At 39.8% G+C, this 26,355-nt stretch overlaps 1 protein-coding gene across 2 annotated transcripts in view; it reads left to right on the top strand.

The window, feature by feature from the left end:
- The first annotated feature begins 710 nt into the window (after positions 1–710).
- SMAD5 (SMAD family member 5) overlaps positions 711–26,355 on the top strand; it is a 30,515-nt gene continuing 4,870 nt past the window's right edge. The window contains exons 1-6 of one of the 2 annotated variants that reach the window (XM_005242745.4): positions 711–1,000; positions 19,190–19,807; positions 21,022–21,273; positions 22,439–22,558; positions 23,186–23,407; positions 25,913–26,169. In XM_005242745.4, coding sequence (XP_005242802.1) covers positions 19,405–19,807; positions 21,022–21,273; positions 22,439–22,558; positions 23,186–23,407; positions 25,913–26,169 — 1,254 coding nt within the window. In that variant the 5' untranslated portion in view covers positions 711–1,000; positions 19,190–19,404. Of the gene's footprint in view, positions 1,001–8,886; positions 9,057–19,189; positions 19,808–21,021; positions 21,274–22,438; positions 22,559–23,185; positions 23,408–25,912; positions 26,170–26,355 lie in introns of those variants that run through there. The other variant, XM_055812260.1, reaches the window with a different exon arrangement.

The following is a 26,355-nucleotide window of genomic DNA, read 5'->3' as shown; positions in this document are numbered from 1 at the left end:
TTTAGTAAGAAATGCTTTCATTCTGCAAGCATCTAATTGCATGACTTTCTGTTTTAAGTGGTTCTTCTAGGGTGTGCAGCTGTCAGGCTGTTCTGATTAACTGGACTTTGAAACGTCTGTGAGCTCTGTTGTCAACAAGACTAATCAGCTTTTATTGTATTTAGCTCTGTAGATTCACAGAGCATGAGCTGTCTTTTGCAGGTTCACATTCTTGTTTATAAATGTTACTCTCTTTGCCATCTTTGTATATTGCACAGAGTGGTAAAATGCAAACATAAAAGGCCTGCTATGAAGATCATTCATACTTTTTAATTGTAGTTTTTACATGAAAAGTGCCATTATCCTAATTAAACTGGCCCATTTGGAGGTGTATGTGTGCATAGGCATATGGCGTGAATGCCTTAAATGTGTGTACATATATATATTTATCTGTGTGTATATATCTATGTATATGTATTATACATGTATATACACATTTATAGCCATTAAATACATTCAGATGGCGAGTATTCTTTTTGTGCAGAGAGACTTAATGCAAAGAGTCAATATACTGTGATTGCAGTTCTTCCCATTTTGCAAACTAGATACATTATTCACCGAAAGGGATCAGCCTGCTCTGGCAAAGCCAGGGTTTACCCTGGCAAAGCACTTTTGATCTACAGATTGTAAGAAAGACACAGCACAAAAGATGGCTGCGTTGCATCGGACCGAAGAGCATTATTACAGGATGAAGGAAGGAGGCAAAAATAGACTCGACACACAAGTTTTGCTGAAAGTTTCTAAAGTGGGAATTTGAATTGTCTGCAGCCAGCTCTGGGTGTGCGGCGGGGTGTGTTACCCGATCCGCTCCCCGCTCCGCGGCAGGCTGGGGACCCTCCGCAGGGCTCCTCCCCAGCCGCCCTGCCGCCAGCATGAGCCAGAGAGGAATAGAAATCACTTGGAAGGGAGCTAGTGAAAAAATAAAGGGTCAGAAAATGGAGCTGCAGTAATTTGCTGGAAGGTAAAGCTGTGTTCTTTTGTTATTGCTTTTTTTTTTTTTTTTTTTTTTTTTTTTTTTTTTAACGAGAGCCTGCCTGCCACTTAATTTCTTAAGCTTTGAAGTACGTTTTGCAGCCGGGGGAAGGAGATTCACGGAGATGGCGTCACTTTATAAAAGTTTCCAGATTTTACTGAGCTTCTTGTTTGTTTTCTTTTTTTTTAAGGTGGGGGGGGGGAGTTGTACTATTTGTAATGCAAGTGGGCAATGTGGCCGAGATCTAAATATACGCCTGTGAAAACAGAACCCCTGAGATAGCGACACCGACAGCAGAGGCTATTGTTAACTTTTGGGATTCCAATTAAATCCTGCAATGTTAAATATTTATTTAATTACTGGATAAAGAGCAGGCATTCCCTCTGACTGCCCTAATGGAGTTGGAATAATGCAGTAAGGGAAACCTTTTTCTCCTCCCCCCCCACCCCCCCCCCCCACCCCCCCCCCCCCCCCCAATCTAAATAGCTATAGGCAAGCACAGGCTAGAATCTGAACATTAAAGGACAAAAAAGTTTCAGCTTTGTTTTAGGAGTTATATTTCAGTCTGGTAAGGAAACTATACTGCATGTATTTTTCCATATCTTCAGCTCAATCCAAACATAACATTCCAAAGGATAAAATCTGTTACAAAATAAAACCGACTTCGTGACAGCTGAACTTCTACACAGAGTCTAAAAATTATCTAAAAGCACCTCGAGAATCCTAAATGTCATTCCCAAGATGTGGTGAATTGTAATTAGGTTGTGAACTATTTTAGTGACAGTGCCTTACATGGGGCCCGTCTAAGCAGCTGGAGCATTTATGAACTTCTTTCTTTCCTTTACTCTGTGACATGTGAAGGTGTTTAGACAGTAACAATAACCCTTATTTATTTCAGATTTGCAAAAAATGTAATCAAAATTGAAAATGTGTTGTTTGCCTTTTTATTTTCCTTCCTGTATTTCCCTTTAAAACTTAGTTCACAGGGCAGTGCTTAAAGAATGGAAGAAAGCTCATCAACAATAAAATAGTGAATGAAAAACAATTTTCATTATGATTATTATTATTATGAGAAAAAAACCCTATTTTGTGATTTTCTGATCTTACTGGCTTCTCCAGAAAAGTTTTTATTTTTGTTTTAGAAAATGATACAGTTTCCCTGTTCTCCTAACAAAAAGCGAAGAAAGGAAAATAAAATTTCTGTGGAAATTTTTCAAAGAGAAGCAAATAGCTTGCAACACGCTGTCCAAAAGCTGCACTACACTATGCCCAAAAGCACTTTAATTTTATAACAGACATTATTATGCTTGTATATGCAGATCTTGATACTGTAGAGGAAATTATAAAGCCCAACTATTTGGTCAGGAGGGTAGAAAAAAAAGTTGTGTCCCTAAGTGTGCCACGAGATTTAAATACATGTTGTAAAGGCTCGGCATCCTGTAACTTGGGGACTTTGGCAGAGAGGCACCCAGAAGGAGAAAGTCAGGTCCTGTCGGTTCCTACATGAGAAAGCTTGAGCACTCTGCATTGCCATCGCTAATTGTTTCATGTTGTGAAATCCCAAGGTGATAAAATTGCTGTTAGAAAGTTTGCTTGTGAGTAATTACATGCAGGTCTAGCTATTAAAACCTGATTTGTTACTCATAGGCTACACTCATCTGTTGCGTCTTCTCTCGAGATACAGATAAACTCCGTGTCCTCTTCACTGGTCTAAGCCAAAGGTACCCGCATAATGAACCGAGAGGGATTTTAGCTATAGGTATTGTTCAGACATACATAGTGGGATCAACTACCTTTATCATAATAGGTACAATTATTGTAATAGATCGCTTCTGTTTCAAACTGTTCCTTTTTCCTTTCCTTGTATATATTTCTAGAGGAAATGCTGGAGGATATGTACCTTTCTTCATTTAGAGTTTTAAATACTGATTTTACTCCTAAGCAAAAGTTTCCCTTTGCTTTTTTTTTTTTTTTAAAATTTGTTTCAGAGTGTTTCTGTTTATTATATTCAAGCTTCTCCATAGAGTGGGTGTAACCAGGAGAAGAATTTGGCTTGTGATGTGAGCTAAATTTTCAGTTCTTCCACTATTTAGAGCTCCGTTGAGCTAAAAATAGTTTTCCTGTGGTTTTGGCCATGAAGCCACAAATACAAGTTTTCAGTGCACAGTTATTGTGGATGTTGATCCCAACTATTGCTACGAGAAATGGAATTCAGCTCATGGCTGTGTCAGCAGATGATTATGTTGAGAGTGAGGCTGCACGTTAGATCTCCTTGCTGTCCCACAGCAAGAATGCATCCCACCCAAACACCAGTCGCTTCCAAAAGAGGGACCATGCTCAGAAGGCAGTGCCTGGGCTGGGGAGCAAAGAGCCCGAGGAGGACCACTGGGTCTATGCAAGTGATACCATAGAAGAATACAGCCACGAGGCTCCGTGTTTGGCTAATGGTGTGGGATGTAAAACAAGTGGTAGGGAATGGAGTAAATCTCTCAGAAAATAAGACAATTTTGTTCATGGCTAGTTTTGAGCAGAGTTTTCGTGAAAGAAAAAAGCTCACAGCGATCACGTGGTTACAGTACGGGGAAGGAAGTTAACTGTGATTCATTCTCTTTCCGTACTACCTTTTCTATCCCACTTCTGTGGTCCAACTTTTCTGTTGTCCACCGGTATTTGGTCTGATTGTGGCAGAAAGCTTTTAGGAGGCAGGGGCTGTCTGTCTTCTGAGCTTAGTTGTGGGTGTCAGGCTCCAGAAAGCGTTCTTACAGTATGAGGTCATGTTCTGGAAATAGTTGAAAATCACTGATTTAGAAGAACGAGAGTACTACATGTTTCTGTACTGCTGATGCAATGGTGAGGGCAAGTTGGGTGATGGTCTAGAAAAGTATCAACACTGGCAGAATACTCAAAGGAATTGTGCCATTTAAAATTCTTTATAATTTCTTCCGTAAGAGTAGTATATGACTTTGTGTTAATCAGCTGGGACATTTTTTCCATTCCTCTGGGAAAGTTTCCACCCCCTGCTCCACAAAGCAGACCCAGTTCAGCAGCACTCTGCCCTGACCAGATTCTATCCACAGGTGTCAACGGAAGAGGGTTCACGCTCTGCTGTGTACTCTGCGATAATTCTCAAGCAAAGGTTTCTCTTACTTATTACTTCTTACATGTCTTACTTTTCCTGCAGTGATCTTTTTCCCTTTCCTTTTTTGTATGTATTTATTTCTTTTTTGAATTTTTTTTGTGTTCAGTTTTGCACCCTTAGTTGACTCTCAGATCTGTCAAACTGGATACGCTATCCCCAAGATAGTGACATTTTTATCCTGTAGAGTGTGAAAAGACACGGTAGAGTTGAACTTACAAAACCTTTACATAATGTCTTTGTTTTTAACATCTCTGTAGATGTACCAGTATTCAGTTACGTGTCTCATCTCATTTGTTCTTCCAGTCTAGGAAAACAAGTTTGCAGCTTTAAACTTGCTGGGAAGTATAACTTTGGCTTGCCTTTCCCTCCCCTGGTCTACAATTTCATGTTAATGTCTTCTACCCGTAGCTTCAGGAAACAAGGCTAATTCTTCTCTCCCTTTCTCTGTACTGCTGTGTGAGTTGAGTCATGCATGGTACCCAAAAGTGTGGCTCTAACAATAACAGGGTACATAATTTATTATCCGAGAATTCAAAGGCTGTGAGCCAGTGAGTGTAACTTCACAGGAGCTCACACCACCAAGGGCCTTGTAGATGAACACTTTTAATATATTTCCTCCAGACACTAAACTTTTTTCTTTTTTTTTTCTTACATATGTGATGCAATGTATACCACGTTTGTATTGCCTTCTTGTTGTCAGGCAGCCGCTTACCATCTATCACGCTTGCTCTCACTCAGTGTGCTGTACATTGCGGGGTTATTTAAAAGGACCACATGGCCAGAGTGAATGCCACCTCCCTTTCCACTTGCTGAACTCTGCTCAAACACAACGCTGTTTTTCTGCCTCAAAAATATATGTAAAGGTATGTATAGTATGTTAGCCCCTCCTTAGCCTTTCCCACCCTGAAACTTTTTGAACAGGGATGGCATGTTCCTCTCTTCACTGCCAAAAAAAAAAAAAATTCCTTTCTCAGCATTTCCCCCTTCCCCCATTTCTTCTCAGCTGACAGCTGTGAGAGTGGAGCTTTATTGAGCTATCCTATCCATTTCCCCCAATTCTGTTTTTATGCTAGGTTTGGTTTAAATATCCAAGCCATCTTTCACACTACAGGAATTTTTTTAACATTGTTATAAAGTGTCTTTGCAAATATTTAAATGTGTAGAGACATGGTAACTCTGTGTGTGTGTGTGTTTAATTAATTAATTATATTTTTTTTTACATAACATTCCCCCCCTCTCCCCCCTGCAATTTAGAAAGTTGATAGGAAATTAAGTTGAACAATGCAGTCATTTTAGAAGTCACAGGAAGGCCAGAGTTTCGTAATAATGCAACTTTTTTCAAGACTATTTCTTTATAATTCAAACAATCTATTTTATTTTCAAACTATTCATTTCCAACCAAACAAAAATCTCATTAAGATATATAGGGATCATATTCAAAATCTGGAGAGAAAATTCAAAATGATGTAATTTAAGATACTTGTTGGACTTCATGGTTACTTCTCAACCATGCAAGGCCTGACACAAACTGGTGGCAGTTCTTCTGTTGATTGTTTTGTACTTTGACCAGACTGTAAGGTTATAGCTAGCTCCACCATAAACATCTACAGCAATGCAGGTTTATGAGAAGACAGTTTTCTGTCTTCATTGCCATCAGACTGCGTGCAGAGGAAAGTGAGGCAGGTACTTATACTTTAGTTGACTTTAAAAGGCAGGACCAAAAGTATAAACATGTGCAGTTGTCTCTGCAGAATCTGAACACACAATAATAATTAAAACATGCAGGTAAGTAGAAGGTTAGCTAATAATTTTTCCTTGGGTTATCAAACCTGCATGTCTCTGTTGGAAAACCTAGGTTTGCCGACGCTAAAAGAGGATTGATGGTTCCATGAGTTGTGAAATTAATGAATTCATGAAACCACATGATTTCTGGCAGCTGTGTTCAGGACACCTTGTGAGTCTCCTTGTTGCGAGCCTTTTACTGAACTTGCTAAGTTATTAGAGTGGTCCCACTGCAGCATGGCAGTAGAGATATAAGTGATGGAAACCATATATGAAGTAGACAGTGGTGAAAGCGGTGGTCATTTTATTGTGACCTTAAGGGTATACAGAATTCAATCATTGGATAGCCAATGTAATTTACTTTGTCCTTTACTCTGTCTCATTGTCTAGGAATAGATAACCTGACTTTATAGACATTTGGGTTTTACCCATTCAACATTAGACTGCGATAAAACGGCAAAAAAACCCAAGAGACGAAAACTATTTTTCAGCCCATAGATCACATTCGTTATTATCATACTCCAAAACAGTCTGTATATTGTGCTTAAGAATCACTTTCTGCTTTCTGAGGAGTGGTGTGCTGCAAGCAGGTATGTCTAACTTGCGTGTAGATTTGAGAACGTTTTGGAAAACTTGCAGTTTTCCCTGTCCTCTCCCATACACTTGCACGCACACCTTCAGCTTTCCTCATCACTGGAACTCTTAAAACCTCTGCAGGAAGAAGCACATCAGAGCACTGTGCTGTAGCTTCATCTGACAGTATACAACTGTTTTGTAACTTCTTGGTAAGAGAACATTTTGTTTCATAGAAACATGATGGCTGGCACATGAACAACACCTAAAATGCCTGCTGCCAATTTGTTGTTTGTTACTTGGTTTATTAATTAAGTTACACAAAAGATTTGGAAAAAGACCAACATTTTTTTTTTGTCCCATATTTTGGACGGCCTGGCCAAAGCAGAACAATTGCTGGTGCAGAGATACATAGGAGTCCCTAAAGGTTAGCTCTGTGGCTGAACTACATGAAAGCCTTGCTCCTCCACTGCTGTCATGAACTTTAGTAGAGATAGCCTGCTGAGCTATTAGTTGATCTCTGCATAGATCAGAGTACACTGGGGCTAAAAACTTCTGTTTACATCAAAACCAATCAAGTGCCATGTAGATTTGAATCAGAAGAAAACTTCTTCAAAGCTCACGTATATTTGAAATTGAAACTTCAGTTTGGGTCACTGGATATTTTTCTCCGTTTCTACAAACTTTACATGGCTTTTTCTTCTCTCTCTCTCTTTGTTTTTAGTAGATGTGTTACTCTTAATTTACACAAATAAAACATAGGGTTTCATGTAGTTTCTTTTTAGCTTTATTATATATGTATTTGTATATATGCATATATATGTATATGTAAAATAACTTCATTACTTTTGCTTGTTTCTAATATTTTCTTCCAAAAGAAGTTTGTTTGATAGCAAGATTCAGTTGGCAGGCCAGATGCAACTGGTGTGCCAGATTTTTAACTGCTGCAAGATGGCGTAGTCAAACGTTCTACAACAGCAATACAAGTTTACGTAAAAATGAAGATTTTGCCCTGTATATCTGTTCCTACAGATTTTTTTGCCAGAGGAAGGAACTCTTCTGTAGGAATTTCCGTAGTGGATCAGACTAGGATTTCGTTTAGTTCAGTAGCGTGTCTGAATCAGGCTCCGATCAACCTCCTCTGAGGAAGGCAGCCTCTGGGTTATGAAATAAACTTCCTGTAGGTAAAGTTTCCTCTTAAAATCACTTTGTGGGCTGAAGTGTGAAATACTTTCCCCTAATTGTGGATGTTCCTGTTGTCCATATAAAGCTGAATTTCTCAATGCCCTCAGAGTTCAGGCCTCAACAGTACTTTGTAGAGAGCAGTTCCACCTGCTCGTGACCAGAGGGAAGAGCAGAGCTGAAGATGGTTTAGCCTTCCGCACTTTGCCAGTCCTTCCCTATGATGAAAGGCCTTTGAACAGACAACTGATTTTTATCATTAATTTCATGGAAGTAAGCACATTCTTCAGACCTAGCGGAAATTTAGGTGGAGTTCCAAAGGTCAGTTGCATATTCAGGAAAATTTTAAAAATGAAAACGTTCTGCCATCAAGTCATGGTGTGGACCCAATTCTTTAGTTTAGCCTCATACCAATTTACTTAGTGAAAAATGACAAGAAACAAACAGTTATATCAGCAGTATGCTTAATCAAGGTCAGGCATTGCTATGGCATGTTGGAGGTGGTTTTAGCCTGGTACCTCCGAAACATTCTTTTGTACTGTTTAAAAAATACTTTTGAGAAAATGGTGGTCGCTTCCACTTCACGCGATGAGGACAGTTGTGAGAGAATTATGAGTTTGTCCAGGACTGACATCGTATACAGTATGTAAATCCTCATCCCTACAGTCTTTTCTAGAGTAATTTCTAATACTGCTAACACATTTTCTTGGAGCTTTTCTATGTGGTTTTAGTTACTACGGGATGCAGCCATCTGAAGGGCCTCAGCTACACCATGGCGGGTAAGACCCTACCAGCACCGCAAAACAGCTGCTGGTGGGCCGGTGCCAGCTGCCGGGCACACAGCTCCGAGCGGCGGGAGTGCTGGATTCCCCTGCAACTGCAAGGCCTCGGCCCATGGGCGGCCATGAGGCACGTCTCCCTCTTGAGGGGCTCGCTGTGGGCCCACACTGGGCTTGAGGAAACTGCTTTGCTCCACCATCTCGGGGAAAATTCCTTTTTCGACAACAAGCCCCGAACATGTCAGGGTTGTTTAATTTATTTCACTTTTTGTTACGGTGCAGGTTTGACCCCCGGCGGGCCCTTCCGCCACATCCCCGCAGCACGGCCCGGCCCTTCCCGCCACGGTCGCTTCCCCCGGGCGGCAGCGCGCATGCGCGGGGCGCAGGAGCCCTCCCGCGCGCTCCCCCCGCCCCTCGCGCACATCCGGGTCCCGGCGCTGGCCCCGCCGGCGCCGCCGCGCCGCTGTCCCCTCCGCGGGCTCCCAATAAAGTTTTGTTGCGAGCGGGCGGCCGCGGCCCAGCCGGCGCCTGAAGCCTAACGGAGAGCGCCGTGCCGCCGCGGCGGGGAGGCCGCCTCGCTCCGTGCCGGGTGGGTCGGGGCGGCGCGGGGGCGGGGAGCGACCGGGGGGCGGCGGGCCGCGGGGAGCGGCACCTCTTCAGCCGCTTCTCAGCGGTGCGGGAGCGCTGCGGTTCGCCTTCCCGATGGGGGGGGGTGGCGGGGGAACGGGCCCTTTCGGAAACTGAGGGAGAGCTCAGCCGCCCCCCCCCCCCCCCCCCCGGGCGCGCGGGCCTGGCGGTGACAGGGTTTGGGTGGTCCCGGGCCGGGCGGGAGGCGGCGGGGGGTGGGAAGGGGGCCGGGGGGGGAGGAAGGAGCAGCCCCGGGAGGGCCAGAGGTGCGCAGGGTCGCGCTGCCGGGCTGTTAAAACACGCTCCGTGCTGATAAAAATAAGTCTGTGCACGTAACTGTAGGAACAAACTGTTGCAATGCTAATAAGAGGCTCGGCGGTTTTTCTTTCTTTCTTTTCCTGTGTTTTTTTTTGTTTTTGTTTTTGCTTTTTTTTAAAAAAAAAAAAAAAAAAGACGAGGAGCTCGCCCTTGGCCGGAGCCAGGCCTGGCCGGCGGAGGGGCTGAGTAACAAGCGCACATGTGTGAGGGCCGGTGGCGGCGGCGCGTCCCCGCGGAGGCGATGGCAGGGCTCGCACCCCTCACCTGGGCCTTCCTCGCCTGCATCCCGCACTGACAGCTGCCTGCCAACCCAGGGGCCGCTGGAGTGATTTAGAATGGCAGGTTTTGTTTTCTGCGGGTTGTAAACTTTAATAGAGGAAATGTGGTCTTGCGGTTAAAGGCACAAGACTGGAAATCAAGTGATCTGTGCCTCTGTTCCAATTGTGGCATTTCTGACGTGACTTTAAGCTAATGAAACGAAGGTATTTCACAGCAAAATGAGGGAGAGAAGATCCGCTTCAGCGGTAGTTGCTGAATATATTGTTGAATAGGTTCAGCAAGAGTTGTTGACTCTTTTGGTGGAATCTGTAGGGATTTAAGAGACTTTTCTCAGTGAATGACTGGGGCTCTTTGCTTTAACAACACCTCCGAGGAATAACTGTCAACATTTGCATCAGCCTGTAAGTTTTGTCTTGTCATGGGAAATTAGATTGTCAGTATGTGATAGTTTTAGGTGAAATCTCTTCCTGGTTTTCATTCCTTTGTAAGTTTCAGGTAATTTACCTTCCATGAATGGCTTTGAAATACTGAAAACTGAAATGGGTATTGTTCATTGCATATCTCACTTGTGGAAGCTCTGCACAGAATATCCTTTTGATATTCTGAGGCATCACAGATTGTGATTGAAGAGAAGGAGAAGGAAAAAAAAAAGGTGCAAACACACTATTGCAGTCATGTGCCCATGCTCATCAAAAGCTGTAATACTTTATGAAGCTGGCAGCAGGAGTTGGTAGTGGAAGTTAATAGAAGCAGCAAATAACTTAATTGAAGATGTTTCATAATTTGTGTGTTGTAACTTTTGAGTGCCCTGTCAGTGTAGGGTGCTGTTGGATTTAATGTCTTAATCCCTACCATTTGATAGTGATTTACCTCTGATATTAAAATTTTGTTAACTTGGCCTCCAAATTGCTGCTGAGTGTTTGGCACTTAGGTTTGCAAAACAAAACCTCAACAGGCCATGTGCATCAAGGTGCCTGCCTTTGTCAAAACTTTCTTTTCCTTTCAAATGTGGCAAAAATAGATTTGAGGGAGGAATTTTATTTTCTTCTAAAGGAAACTTTTCTAGTGGAAGCCCAAGATGGGTTGTTGAGATGGGGATGAGAAGTGGGAAAGGAAAGAGAGAGGCTTCTCTTAATGACAAAAGATCACAGCAAAAGGGCGTGCTGGTATGATGCTGCATACAGCTGTGGTGGGTGTTTTTTGTTTGAGGTTTGGAGTTTTAACCTCTGATGGGACCTGAAGGAGCTATAACTGTGGATCCCGTACTACTTGGTTCTTGTTACAAACTCAGATTTCTGATCTTGCACCTTGAGTGCGTGATCTTGCAGAGTTTTCATGATAATAAATACTGTCTGAGCTGGAAGAAATTCTGTATCTTGAGGTGGAATGCTTGTGCTCTATTAAAGTGACTTTTTGGGGTTTATTCAAATGTCTTTGCAAACTGCGATCTTTAATATTCCAGAGGACACTTTCAATTTCAGAAAAATGTCCTCTGTATTTTCTGTATAGTTCTGTAAGGAAGACTCTAAGAACACTTTTGTTGCTCTTGGCTGAATTACATACCTGCAGAAATACTGCTATGGCAATTCTCTACAAGTCCCTATATCTTCCTTCCCTGACAGTTAAGTGGTGGGTTGTTTTTTTTCTATTAAAATGCACTTTTCTTCTAATGTCTGTGATAGATTTGCTGAAATTAAATGTAATGTGTTAGTGTTTCTTCTTTAAAGACCTTTAAATGATTTTTTAATAGCATCAGGTAAGGAGCTTGTGCTCAGAACTAAAAGATTTATTCTTGTGTGAGCTGAGAACAATTTGGATACTTTTTATGGCTAACATTGATAAACAGCTCATTAAAAGCAAGTCAAACAGTAATATAAGACTTTTGCAGTTATCATTAGTCGCAGTGCAAGTTCCTGCACTGTTTTCTGGAAGCCTTTTTAGCTGTGTTCCTGTGACCACGTAGAACAGTTTGGCTGGCACTTCAGTGTGCTGACCAGCGTGCGTTGGCAAGGTGCAGAATGCCGCCTGCCAAGTTTGTATCCCTACTGACCTACCACCAAGGTTGAGTCTGCCAGGACTGTCATCCTTGACAGAGGATCTTTGTCAGAATCGCTGCTACTGATACACCAACTATGAAGTAGTGTCTCTGAATTCTGGGTCAGTGGATGTCACAAACTGACAAATTTAGAATACTTTGCCATTCATTCATTCTGTGCGAGGGGAAAAAAAGCTTGCTGAATTACTATTGTCAGTGTTCCCTCCAAATCCCATAGCTTTTGTAAACTTGTCACAGTCTTGATGCAATTCAGTTGGAGTGGAAGTGTGTATGTATACATCTTTATTATTCTTTCCCTCTTTTAAAGCTTTAGGAAAGTGTAAAGTCCTTTCTTTCAGGTTATGCTCTTTGTTCCCAGTTCACATTTTTCGTGGCAGTGTTTGGGATCTTATTCTTTGAAGTCTTGTATTTAAGCGTCTAAATTTTTGGAAGGCTTTTTCCAGGTTGTTAATTTTTGAACATTCTTTAGGGTTTGTGAAAAGTGTAAGGTCATAGAACGATTTGGGATGGAAGGGACCTTAAAGATCATCTGGTTCCAACCCCCTGCCACGGGCAGGGGCACTGGCCACTGGACCAGGTTGCCCCCAGCCCCGTCCAGCCTGGCCTTGGACACTGCCAGGGATGGGGCACCCACAGCTGCTCTGGGAGGCCTGTGCCAGCACCTCGCCACCCTGACAGGGAAGAATTTCTTCCTAATATCTAATGTAAATCTACCCTCTTTTAGTTTAAAAACATTCCCCCTTGTCCTGTTGCTACAGGCCCTACTAAAAGTCTGTCCCCATCTTTCTTATAAGCCTCCTGTAAGTATTTGAAAGGCCACTATAAGGTTTCCCTTATATAAACACATTCTTTGTTTTCACGTTTTTTTTTCTCTAGGTATACTGAGGTCATCCCTACTCACCCAATTGCTTGTCCGTGTCCACCAACTTACCAATGGAGGCATAGGCTTTTGTTTTCATGTTCAGTGAAATTTAGTGATGCAATTTTAATTAAGAAATGGATGCTAACTTGTAGTTATCTGCTGTGCTTAGAATAGATCTTAAATAACCGTGAAAACATGAGGCAGTTTCAGGACTGACTTTCAGATGTGCTGACTGCTGTTGATGGTGGCATTTTTCAGCATAATGCTTCTGTTGGAAAGTGCCAATTAGCTGAAATAGAAGTGTGAGAAAATGCATGGTTCTGACAAAACACTTAAGGGAGAGAGATTTTGGTTCTAAGACAGAATTTGTAGGTTTTGGGAATTTCTACAAAAGCTAATTGCTCAGTAATTAGAGTAGTTCTGGAGGCCGGGGCCGTGTGAGCATTGGATTTTTGTGTTCTAAGTGGATGTCATAAGAAATAGATACTAACTTTTTTAAGCTTGGGAAGTTTTTGTTTCTTCTCCCTCTCGCCTCCCCAGTATCACAGTTAAACTCAAGTTTTGCCATGATGCAGAACGAATTCAAAACTTTATGTTCTTTGGTTACAGTTTTACTGAGGTTTTCTTGGCATCAGTTGGAAGTGAGGGTGCTTTTGAAATGCAGTGGAGCTCTGTTAGTGAACCCTTCCTGACTGGACCTCTTTTGTGATACAAATCATTATCACTTGTATTATTTTTTTAACAGTAATTTTTGAAAAGACTTTAAGAAAAAACAGAAGCATCATTTTTGCTATGCGGCTTTTATGATTCCACTTCCTCGTACAATGTATTACTTGTTGCTTGTGATTGGCCTCAGAGTTTTTGTTACGTTGCTTTTAAGAGAGTGCTAGTTAAATACTTCTCAGCTGACAGAGCTAAATGCTTCGGTTTTGGTTTGGGTTTTGGTTTTTTGGTTGTTGTTTTTTTGGGGTTTTTTTTTGTTTATTTTTTTTTAAGCTGTGTTAGATGATGTACAGATGTGGAAATGAAAAGAACAAGTATTGTGTGAGAAAGCCATGTCTGAAGTTGTCAATATACTTCATTTGTTTGGAGGGCAGTCACAGTTAGTAAAATTTTTGAAGATACCAGACAATTCTTTTCTGTTCTTGTTTACATGTATTATTAGAATATATTGCCTTACAAGGCATGTTTGAAGCAAGGAAATCTAGTGTTAGTATGAAAGCATTTATTACAGGTTTTGGTCAACTGGTTGTGCATTTGGATGTGCAAGCCCAGTTATGATGAAAATACCACCAGTCCTTTTTGATACCGTTTATAAGATCTCCTTTCGTCTTTTACCTATCCTGAAGGGTAGGAGGGGAAAAAAGTGGGTTATACCACTGATGATATTTTTCATGGCTAAAATGTTGCACAGGATAATTGAAGAAAAATGTTTTCCATTGAGAGGCTATGCCAGTGGTGTTCAAGTGTATTACCCAGGTTTTTTAACCACTGTGTGACCTTAGGATTTATTTTATCCTTGATGTGTATGGAAAAACTGTGAGGTTGACATTTCTTCTGTATTTGTCCTCAAGAAAAGGCTTGAAGGCATGCGGTTGCATGGGACTGTGAGCTAGGCTACAATGTAAGGTGTCAACTTGGGAAAATGTTAAGAAAACCCAAGCACAATCCTGTGCAGTTCCTGTCAGGAAATTTATAAGGAAAGAAGGACCTTAATAAAACCAGATGACTTTGATGTGTGATGTTGTAGTTTTAGATAGTCTTAAAGAAAATATTGGTGACTGAATGTAGTGTAATACGCTGTAATATACTGTAATTGAGTTCCTGAGCTTTCTGTATGAATATGTAATATGCTAATGTATATATGGAGCCAAAATACGGCAGCATTAATAAGTTTGAAAGGGCAGTGAAGTTAAGCACAAGAGCTGACTGCAGAACAGCTTTAACTGCAAATCTGCAGCAGCCCTAATGAATTACCAATTGCATAGCTAGTTGTAAGTGGTAGTTTTATATGATGAAATTGAGTCTCAAAGCAGCTTCTAATCATGAGCAGCGAAGTTCCTTATTTCAGATTGGATATGATGCTACGGGAAGCTTTCTTAATTTGCAAACAAGTAAATTAAGGAGGGAAAGAATTGTGCTTGTACATTTGCAATACAAGCTTAGTATTGGCAGTAGGAAGGGATGAGGACTGTGTAGTTGTTACCCATTTTACTCTTTTGCTTGTGAAAACCATTGTTCATTGCCATGCTGCTTGGGGTGATAGGTTGATTGGTTAATGCTGCTTTAGATTTAGTTTTTGCCGGTGGGAAATTAGTTGGGGGTGGCAGAACATGTTACATAAAAAGTGCATCTCACTAGAGTAAATACACCATATACAGTTTTATATTGATCTGTTCTGCTGTGATCTTGCTCAGGCCCTTTTAGCCAGAAGATTCCTTGATAGCGAATCAAAGTAATCTGCTAAATTTGCCAGTTTAATATAGTAGGCTAGGAAAATCTCAGAAGAGGAATCAAAAAGTAGTTGAGTTGCTCAGTATTTGTGATGGTGGATGAAAGGTAGTCTGTTTCTTCCATCTTCACAAATGAGATGTAATTTGTAAGTTCTGCTGTTAGCCAACTTTGTTACTATGTAGCTGGCTTGATGAGGTAATAAGAAAGGGTTCAAACAATGGACCTGTTCACACAACTAGTTTCCTTCCATTTGCTGTAGTCATTAACAAGAACTTTAAATGTATAAATAACGCATGCCCCAAAGTCTAGTTTTGATGCAGCGATTACTTCCTTGTATACTCAGCCATTAAAAGCCCCCTCATGCTACCCCATGCAATGCATTACACTCACTCTTTAAAGAATGTTTGTAACTGTTTTTTTTTTTTAAAGTAATAACATGCTTTTCAGCCCATGTTTTCTTGCAGCTCAGCTGAAAAGTTATTTAATAAAAGAAGGTAAGGCCTAATAGACCCTCTGCCTCTTGAAATTTAAGAAAGCTTTTTTCCCCATGAAAGTTGTTACCAGCTGCCTCTAGAAGTGCAACAATAAAAGTAATTTGTGCAACACTATGAATGAAAATGTGACTCCTTACAGCCTTTGTTTCTCTGCTCAAATCTTATAGCGATGCACTGTTGTACTGCAGTCACAGCTCATAACATGCACTTTTAAAACCCTGGAAGAAATTGATTGTAAATACAGATGATCTGGTGAAGGTGTTCCTAGCAGAGGTTATGATTACTTAGAAACCTTTCAAAAATTAGATGCTGAAATTACATTAAATGGAAGTAAATGTTGTAAATGTGGTTTATGCTGCTCATTCAGATATTTTAAAACTCTACAAGAGTGGTGGTTTCTACATGAAAATGTTTGGTTTCTACATAAATACCTGAACCTACTGCTTTGTAACCTTAACTAGCTCCAAAGAGGGAAATGCTTTTAGTCTACAAAGAATTCATGAATCTTTTTCATTCTACCTTGTTTTCTTAAAAAAAAAAAAAAAAAAAAAAGCAAAACCTGTAAGCCTGCAGTATTTTTGCCTTCCAAACTGAACTTCTGAAAGGCCTATAATGAAATAAATTTAATGTCACTTGTACTTCTCAAAGTCTATTAGTAGTGTGTTGCAAGGTTTCTTTCTTGCCTTTGCTTTTCTTGAACAGGTAGAAAATACACTTCAGCAGAAGAGTCTTGAAAGTCTCATGGGTGGCCAGAATGGATTTACAATAAAAGCTATTAAAGACTTCAACAGTCTCATTTTTCAGTGGTTATAGTACAAGCATGTATGTGGAACTTTTTTTTGAAGAAGCTGAAACAGTATTGATTAAATCTGTTATGATGCTTCTGGAATACTTGTTCTATTGTGTTGTGCTTTTGTTGATAGCTATTCAGACCAATGTAAAGTTTTTAGAGTTAATTTAGATATTTCTAAAATCATAGTTTATAGGGCAGAGTCATTTACCAAAATTCTCTTGACACTTACCCTACAAATACTAGTTACTGCAAAACATCATTTTAATAGAACTGTTCCAATGTTCTTTGCTTTTAGTTAGCTTGTTTATCCCATCCACATGCTTGTGGGTTAATGATGTTGAAATGATACACAACCAGTAAAATTTCATTCCAAGTTGATGCATGTTACTGTTATGTTCAAAATACTTAAAAATAAATAAATAAAATTATATATGGTGATAGAATAGAATCATAGATCTGTAAACTTGATTGTTTAATATTTATAGATGGGGCAGCTGTAATGGAATAGGTGAGAGTGGCAGCAGTCAAGAGGCATTTCTTAATTTTATTTGAGCTCAACTTAACTCTAGAAATTTCTAGTTTATTTTCTGCCTTGGTGATGCTTAACGTTCTTTGAAAGCATAGCTAAGAAACAAAAATAGAACTTTGCAAATTGTTGTCTTTCTGGTCTAAGGCTCTAGGTGGGTTCATTTCCTTTTTTAGGAGTGTGAGCAATTGCTGATATCTTACAGCTATTGAGTGTACGCAAGGCTTGGAAGTAAGTTAATGGTGACTATAAAGAGCTTTTACTTTTTAGAACAGTCAGCTTTTATCCTCAGTGAAAGAATAAATTTAGTCTGTGTTCTTGGCCAAGTTTATCTCCCTTTATGTATTTCCTGTTACTTTGAAGGGTGCAAAGTTTCTCGTATATGTGATAGTTCTAGGGAGCTGAATTATACTTAGTACAGAAATGTCCTATTTCTGAAGGAATAAGGTGATACATAATTGTGTTTTTCTTCCCCCCCCCCCCCCCCCCCCCCTTTTTTTTTTTCAGTACCCTCTTCTATGGACTTACTGAAGCAGTGTAGACCTTTTTTCTTTTTTTTTTTTTTTAGGAAGAAAGATTTTCAAACAGTTTTTTGCTTTGTTTTGCTTTTCTCAGTTTTTTCCATACTATGGACACAAAGCTGAATAATCAAACAAGTACCAATAGGATTAAGCTACTGTGTGAAATAAATGGATTTATTTTTTTTTCCTGTAAAGGGTGTTTATAAGTTGGGGTTTTTAAAATTTACATTCTTCATAGTAGCCAACTCTCCTTGGGTTTGTTCCCTGCTTTCCTCACCTTCCACCTCCCTAGTAGAAAATTCTAAGGTGGTTACATGTGGGATATTATAAATGCTTCATCTAGAGATGTTTGCTGTATCTTTGGCTGGTGGTGTTTAATATGTGGCTCTGTTATAGGAAAGTACCTGTCCGTGTGTCTGACTAAGCTTGTAAATGTGCCTAGACACTTTAAAAAGCCTTATCAGATGACTTTTAGTTAATCAAAGATAGGAGGGGGGGAAAAAAAAGATGCCCTTGATTGTTACCTTTAATCTAAGAGAAGCAGCACAGAGGTATTTAAACCTTGCTCCCCATCCCCCCATCCCCTTTCTCTTATGTGCAGATTTGGTGTCTCGGGATACGGTAGGTGTTCTAATTCACCACGGTTTATCAAAAGTTGAGAGACAATGTTGTTTGGCAGTCTCTGTAGCAAGAAAGGAAGCATCTTTTGTTATTGACATCCTTTCTCTTAGCTCTGCTCTTGCTTTTTGCCAGCTGCTCATTGTCTATACTTGCTTATTTAGTATTCACAAGGGATTTTACAAGTTCTTATCAGTTCGTTGCCACAGCACATCATTTCCTCTTGTCATCCTTACTCCTTAAATTGGTGGGGGGAGGATTTGCATTAGAGCTGGTGAGTGGTAGAAACCACCACCATTCATGAGCATGAGGGCTGTTTGGGCTGCAGGGTGATGTTCTGCTTCTCTCCTTTCTGAGGCAGTTTGTACTAAAGGTCACATAGTACTTTACTCTGCCGTGCCTTTCCCCCCCTTCTTTTTCTGGGGAAAAGAAAACATATTTTTTTTGGCCAAAGGCTAAAAATACCCAGCGCTTCAAATATTCTTCTTACAAGATATGAGGAAGTGCAGCATAAAAATAGCCACAGCTGAAAAGGTTGACCACCTTTGAGTGGCTGAGGAAGGGTTGGTTTGGGTTTTTTTTTGGATTTTTCTTTTAATTGTTTGTTTTTCTTTTAGTTATCTACAGTTTCTGCCTCATTTTTTTAATACTTTTCAAAAAACATGGGACATGGAGCTCAAGAAGAAGAAGATTCTTTAGTATTTTCTCCTTCTGGGCAATAAAGATCCAGTTGAGAAGCTGAGTACTTCAATGCTGTACTGGCTGTGGAACTACTGGTTCCGTGCCGCTTAACTGTTTCTTCATAGCAAATTTAAGTCTTCTGGTGAAGCACATGGGACAGGGATATAATACCAGGCTTAAAGCATATTCCCCAAGCCTGTCTTCTGAAAGAAAGTGACGGATTTAATGAACATTAACAGAAGCCATGCTGTCCCTTTTGACCCTGGACTGTCCTTTTCCCCGCTCATCAGTAATGCAAAGACTGGGGACTCTAATCATGTTTTACTTTTATTTAGGTTTGGGGTGAGGTCCTAGGACTTCTGGGATTTTGTTTTGAAACAAAATGAGGTGCAATGGCTAGGGTTGAAACAGGAATTATTTTAATATCTGCCTTTCTGTTTTACCACATTCTTTACTTGTTTATTAATTACTTCTTAAATTTTCTTTTTAATAGAACTGATTTGGAGGAATCAATCATCATTTTTGATGTGAAGACTTCATCACTGACATCCATATGTTCATATGTCAGCCATCAAGAAATAAAACAGCTCATCAGTGGCAGTAACTGCTTTTGGTGTACACTGACATTTATTTGAAAAAAATCCCACAAACAAACATAAAAACCCCCAACAGATAGAACCCAGCAAACCTTTTGAAGACTTGTGTCAAATGACGTCAATGGCCAGTTTGTTCTCCTTTACTAGCCCAGCTGTAAAGCGTCTGTTGGGCTGGAAACAAGGAGATGAAGAGGAAAAATGGGCAGAAAAAGCTGTTGATGCTTTGGTAAAAAAGCTGAAAAAGAAAAAGGGTGCTATGGAAGAACTGGAGAAAGCCTTGAGCAGCCCAGGACAACCCAGCAAGTGTGTTACTATCCCCCGCTCTTTAGATGGACGACTTCAAGTTTCTCACAGAAAAGGCCTTCCCCATGTAATTTACTGTCGTGTTTGGCGTTGGCCTGATCTACAAAGCCATCATGAGCTGAAGCCATTGGATATTTGTGAATTTCCTTTTGGATCTAAACAGAAGGAAGTCTGCATCAATCCATACCACTATAAGAGGGTGGAGAGCCCAGGTATGTTTGAATATGGCTGTCTTAAAAAATGAAGAAAGTCTCCAGGAACCACTCATTGTTCACTCCCTCCTTCTCCAGTACTGTATAAAAATTTACATGTGATGTTTGAGGCAGTTTGGAAAAGGAATGTTCGAAGTGTACTCTTCTGGTGGGGTTTTGGGGAGGTGTGTTGTCCATTCTGTACTAGCTGTTTTTCTTTGTGGTAAATCACACCTTTCTCACAGGTCTCTTAAGCCTGCTACCCTTAAAGTTAGTGGCAAAGTCCTCATTTGTAATAAAATAGAAAGCAGTGATCAAAAGACTTCAGTTTCCTTGATAAACTTGTTGAAAACCTCAGTCCTTGCAGGGTTGGTAGCCTTCCTTCAGGGGCTTAATATTTCATCAGTGAGTGGCATGAACGGAGAAAATAATAATAGTTTTTTAAAAATCTAGTGTGTAGCATTTACCACTTCACTTACCATTAGCAGGCAGCAGAGCTGAACAGAACAAAGAGTGATGATCAGTTAGAGCAAGGTATGTACCGAATTTGTGTCAGGTCTGAAGTCTGCTGTTAAGGCATGGTGCCATGGGAGAAGGTGAGGAGGATTGTCGTTATTAAGTATGTTGCTCTGGGAAGTATAGTGAAAAGTTGCTTCCGTTGTTCCACAAAATGGTTCTAACTCTCCTGCAACCAGCTCAAGTGCTCTACTGTAGCACTTGAATTCCAGACTCCAGCACTCTTGCATTTAAAAGCTAAAACTCCAGCTTAGCAACAGTTGTATATTGTAGTATAGATTTTGACTTCCGTGAAAAGGACTATATGTAACTATATAGTTTGACTGTAGTAATACAGACTATATTTCCATTTTTACTGATTTGGTAATGTACATATTCTGTGAATTTTGCACTCCTAAATCAGGAGTTTGGTATGTGCCACACACGGACTTTTTTTCTGATTTTTTTTTTTTTAAGAGGGTCTGCTTTCCATTGCATGAAATACAAGTGTGCTTTTGCTCTGATTTTTGCAAGATTAAAGTTTGAGTCATTCCGTGAAGCAAAATGTAAAAAAATAAAGAGGATGGGGTAAAGGCATGACAGGTGAATCCCTTATTCCTTTTTCCACCCAGCTAGTGTCGATATTTTTGTGATGAGCAGAATAGCACATGATTTGTATCTGTTTCCTTGTATCTCAGTTTTTAATCTAAGTTTGTCTGGGTTTTGTTTGTTTGTTTCAGTTCTACCTCCAGTGTTAGTGCCTAGACATAGTGAATTCAATCCACAGCACAGTCTACTAGTTCAGTTCAGGAATCTAAGCCACAATGAACCACATATGCCACACAACGCGACATTTCCAGATTCTTTCCAGCAACCCAACAGCACTCCATTTTCCATTTCGCCAAACAGTCCCTATCCACCTTCTCCAGCCAGCAGCACTTACCCAAGCTCCCCAGCTAGCTCTGGACCATCTAGTCCGTTTCAGCTACCAGGTAAGTACAGGCTGAATGTCAGCTTAATAAAAAAAATTGAAATGTCACATGCTGTTACAACTTAGTACCTCAGCCTCTTGTGATACTTGCAGTAAATTGTTTTTCCATTTGCATTTTAGGGGGGGTTCTTCCTAGTTTTGTCACTGGTCAGTTAATTGTTATAGTTTTATTTTTCCAAATGTTTTTTGTCATGGATACAATAGCAGTGTTATTTTGCCAGCTTCAGTGTAGAATAACTGATACATACTTTAGAATAATATCTAGCATTGAAAAGAAAACAGATAGATGTAAGAGGCTGAGAAAGAAATTAATTGATGTCTTTCTCTGAACAAAGACACATGTGGTGTCTAACTGGGGAAAACCAGCAAATTTTTGATAGGAACTTCACAGATTTGAGTGCAAATAGGGAAGAAAAATTAAGGGCAAAGGAAAGAAGCCTTATTGAGTCTGGTAATTGGTGTGGTTTATAAAGCCAAGAAGCTAATAGATTAAAGAATATATTTTTCCACTAGCTCAGTGCCCTTGTCTTTGTTCTTTCTGGCTGCCCAGTGCCACAAAAAGTGCCCATTCAGTGGGGTATCCCTCTTGGACAAGTACTGTGATCACTGGGATGAATGCATTAATGGTAACTGGAGAGAGTTTCTGAAATAAGGGGTAATAGCGTGTTGGTACAGTGAGTACTGTGCTGATGAAGAGTATAGAGATCTACACTTCTATAATGAATTCAGCCTACAGAAGCAGCAAAAAATTAATTGATTTAGACTTTCATTATGCTACAGCAAATAAAGTTATTTCTTCTACTGCTTTCTGAACACAGAGAATAGGGGAGGCAAGAAAGCTAATGTCCGTGTGACAAAAAGTGGGAACTATTTTACCTTGCCCAGCTGCAGGAGTGCAGTTGTTAAAAAAAAGGGGGGGGGGGGGGAAAAGCACATCATCAAGATTTCTCAAGTGTCCAGTCTTCTTGTTAGTCCTATAAGTAGGAATCCAGCTACTGAAGGAGTTTACTATAAAGACAGGTTACTTTGAAAATGGGTCCAAATGTTCTAACATCTCTTGTTCAAGAGTATTGTTGTGTGTTTACACCTGTAGAATGAATAAATAAATAAATATTCTAACTTGTTGAGGTTTGTTCTAGTTTATTCTGATTTTTTCATGTTTGTAGCTGATACTCCACCTCCTGCATATATGCCCCCAGATGATCAAATGGGGCAGGATAATTCTCAGTCTATGGACACAAGCAATACAATGATCCCTCAAATCATGCCAAATATATCGACCCGAGGTAAGTTGTATAGTATAGTGTAAAATTAGCATAGTTTGACTTCTTACAACTCATGATGAAATTGAACTAATAACTTCCAATGGTGCAGTAAACCTTGTTGGTAAGTGGAGGCAGTCCTCCAAGGCAAACTGGGGCTGTAGCAGAAAGAATTAAATAAAACTTGCTTTGCTTATTTGCATCTCTGGTATTTAAAATTTTGTAAGCCATGCTATGCAACTGAAAAGTTGAACTTTTTTTCACTTCTCAGAAATAGTCTTCTGCTACTTTGACGTGCTGTTGAAATTGTACAAGCACAAAGGCTCTGAAAATGGACTCTCAAAATACCAATTGTAACAGCTTTTTAAAAATTGGACAGAAGAATCATGTTTCACCTGATAACACAGACATCTATTTTTTTTGTGTGTAGTTTTGTTTACTATCAGGCTTAAAATAGTAAAACAGTTATAAAATCAGTGGACTAGGTAAAATGTGTGACAGTAAAGATCGTTAAGATCTTGATCAGGACATCGTAACTGTTAACTAAGCTTTTACTTATCTGTTGATATTTTGGAAGGCCTGCTTTACAGTTCTACGTTTAATATTTTATCACTTAAGATAAACTGGTACTTTTGTTTTGCTTATTTGCAGATGTTCAGCCTGTTGCCTATGAAGAACCCAAACACTGGTGTTCAATTGTATATTACGAATTAAATAACCGTGTTGGGGAAGCCTTTCATGCATCATCTACAAGCGTCTTAGTAGATGGCTTTACAGATCCCTCCAATAATAAAAACAGGTTCTGCTTAGGTTTGCTCTCAAATGTGAATCGCAACTCAACAATTGAGAACACTAGACGACATATTGGAAAAGGTAAAGCTTAGTTGTGTTACACAGGGTCAAGAAGCTAAGTCCTTGTTGGTATTTCAACTTCTGTATACTGCAACAATGATTACTCTTCGATATGAGTAGTAGAGGTAATCTATGATATGTTACCTACTCCTCCAGTATCAGAAGACAACTTATTTAGGCATGGTTTGATTCTAATTAGTCTAGGAATTGCATACTTTTTTCTTTGGCACTAATTTAAAAGAGTAAATATTACCTCTTTCTTGCCAAACTATATTGTCATAGGGGCTTGCTTGTTATGGTTAATAATTTTATGTAGAATTTTGTGTTTCAGCACCAGGAAATATATTGAGGGCTTCTGATATTCTATAGTATATCTACTTTCTAAATCAAATTTTTCGTACCACTTCACAGTATATCAAAGATCTTTTTTATTTTGTTGTTCATGTAAGGTATTACACTGCTGTCTACAGTGTGTTCCAGTATCTTGCATGAGTTGGCAGCAGGACTTTGAAGTGCTAATGCAGAACTGCAAGGACTCATTTGGCTGAGTGAATCCATGGGGCGTGTATGTGTGTGGGAGGGATTCCTGGAGACAGCAGGTTTTGCAAGATCTTCTAGTTCTCCCATACTGTTTGGCTGATAGCACATATAGACGCACAGTTTTCATCTTTGATGGAATGTGCGTGGATTATCTTGAAATGTAGTACTCCTTTTCTGAATATCTCCTTTTTTGTAACTAAGTCAGTGCTGAGAACCTGGTTTTGTTGCAGATATAACTAGACGCCTTTTTAACACATGAGATTGATAACTGTTGGTGTTGAGTTTTGTTTGATGAAAGTTGCTGTTGCTTGTAGTATATATTCAAGACCCATCCTGTCCCTTAACAGTCTTTCAATTAGAAACGACTATAAATATGGCAAAATTTTGCAGATAATCTGGAGACCATGCGTTCTATTAATATCTCTTGGAAACTTGGCTCTCCAGTCCTGTTGTCTGAGAAAAGTTAGTGTTATGAAGGGGAACAACTGATTTCCGAGGCATGGGTGGTTTGTCAGGTTCTTTTGTTTTGGCTTACCCCTTTAGATGGTACTGGCAGAGAAATCTTACACAACTGCCTAAGGTCAGAAACGTAGCAAGGATCCAGCATCATGTTGTAGAATAGTATTAGCTGCAGTGAGCTTTAAAATGTCTATATCTAGTACTAATGATTAGACTAAAACTTTGCTTTATGGTAGCAGTTCTGGGAACAATTAAGATTGTTTGGGGATAAAATACTATTTATTTATGGCTTTGTTTGGAAATTCTTGGGGTTTTGCCTCCTTAAAACAACCCAATCCTAGTTGCTAAACTTTTTTCTGTAAAAGCATTGCATTGCAAGCATAAGTGACTTCTAATTGTGCATTGGATTATTTTTGAAGTAGCTGTGTTGCCTTCAGACTGTTACGTGGTGCAGCTCCCCTCTTCAGGGATCTCTCAGAAGGTCTTTACCAGAAGTAGTTAGCTGGCCAGGTGGTGGTCCCTGTCTTTTTAAAATAAATAGGGTTGTGTTGTGAAAATGCATTCTTGCCCACTCCAGATTTTCTGACAGCTGCTTGTAGTTCTTGAAGCCAGTGGTTCCTCTATGTAACCTTCATCCATAGTCCCAAACGGATCTAGCAGTGTTCACAACAGTTGGTGCTGTCTGAAAGATTGTGTCTATTGACTTGCTGCAGCTTCATCTGGCAAACCACGGGGTAGGTAGTCTGCAGTGGATGTCAGGGTATTGCAAGGAAGATTGAACTGTATCCCAGTCATTTAACAGTGGTGGGCAGGGGAAGGGGAGAAGATCTGGGAGAAGGAAGGCGAATATCTCAACTGAAGTAGCAGTGAGAATCTGTGTTTGGAAGCTGAAAGGATCTGTAGCTTTTTTATATATAAAATTTTAGTTAGTAGTAGTATTATATAGGCTTTAGAACATAAAAGGAGGGAAGCATTTATGTATATAGCTGAAACCAGGCAGATGTGATTAAATCTAGGGGCTTTGTTGATTTTTTTTTTAAGGTTGGTATTGCCTGATGGTATTTAAGTGTCCAACTAATTGGACTTGCATCTCCTTTTACTTGATAAAATACACTGGAAATCAGAGCAGACTATGAATATATTTTCTCATTCATGTCTATCACTACCCTTTCTCCCAGGACACTTTTATTTCTGTTGGAATTTCCATAGGCAGAAGGTACCAGTTTTATAAAACTGGAATTAGAAAATCCACTGAAGTACTCTAGAAAAATAGCTTGAAATAACTGTTGACATGAAGGGTTTTTTTTCCATTCTATTCTGTAATTGATGAGAGAAGGACATCTAGTGGCTGATGTATAACGGAGCCTACTGTATTTTGAAATGAGAAGGTATGTTGTAGTGTGGACAAAAGGGCTTTTCTGAAAAGCTCCTCAAACAGAAAATCTGTCTCTGATTTTGTGGGAGTTGTATTAAGTACGATATTTTTGGAAAAAAGTAATCTGAAATGTTTTTATCTTTGTTTTCAAGGAGTTCATCTCTATTATGTTGGTGGAGAAGTCTATGCTGAGTGTTTAAGTGACAGCAGCATATTTGTACAGAGCAGGAACTGCAACTACCACCATGGCTTTCATCCAACAACTGTATGCAAGATTCCTAGTGGATGCAGTCTGAAAATTTTTAACAATCAGGAGTTCGCTCAGCTTTTAGCTCAGTCTGTCAACCATGGATTTGAAGCAGTATATGAGCTTACCAAAATGTGCACCATTCGAATGAGTTTTGTAAAGGTAAACAAATTATTTTGAGGGTGTTTAAATTTATTGTGGATTTGGGTATTCAGCAGTAATTGCATTAGCACTGTAACAATGTAGCAAAGCTGTTCTGACCTGGTGGTGTTCTCAATGATAAGTGTGTGGAAACTGGTTAATTTGGCGAGTGGGAAATTGATGCAAGAAGGGAAAAGCAGAGCTAGC

The sequence above is a fragment of the Falco peregrinus genome, chromosome 8 (genome assembly GCF_023634155.1).
Source record: "Falco peregrinus isolate bFalPer1 chromosome 8, bFalPer1.pri, whole genome shotgun sequence".
In the NCBI taxonomy this organism is placed as follows: domain Eukaryota; kingdom Metazoa; phylum Chordata; class Aves; order Falconiformes; family Falconidae; genus Falco; species Falco peregrinus.
This window is presented reverse-complemented; position numbering and strand designations above follow the sequence as displayed.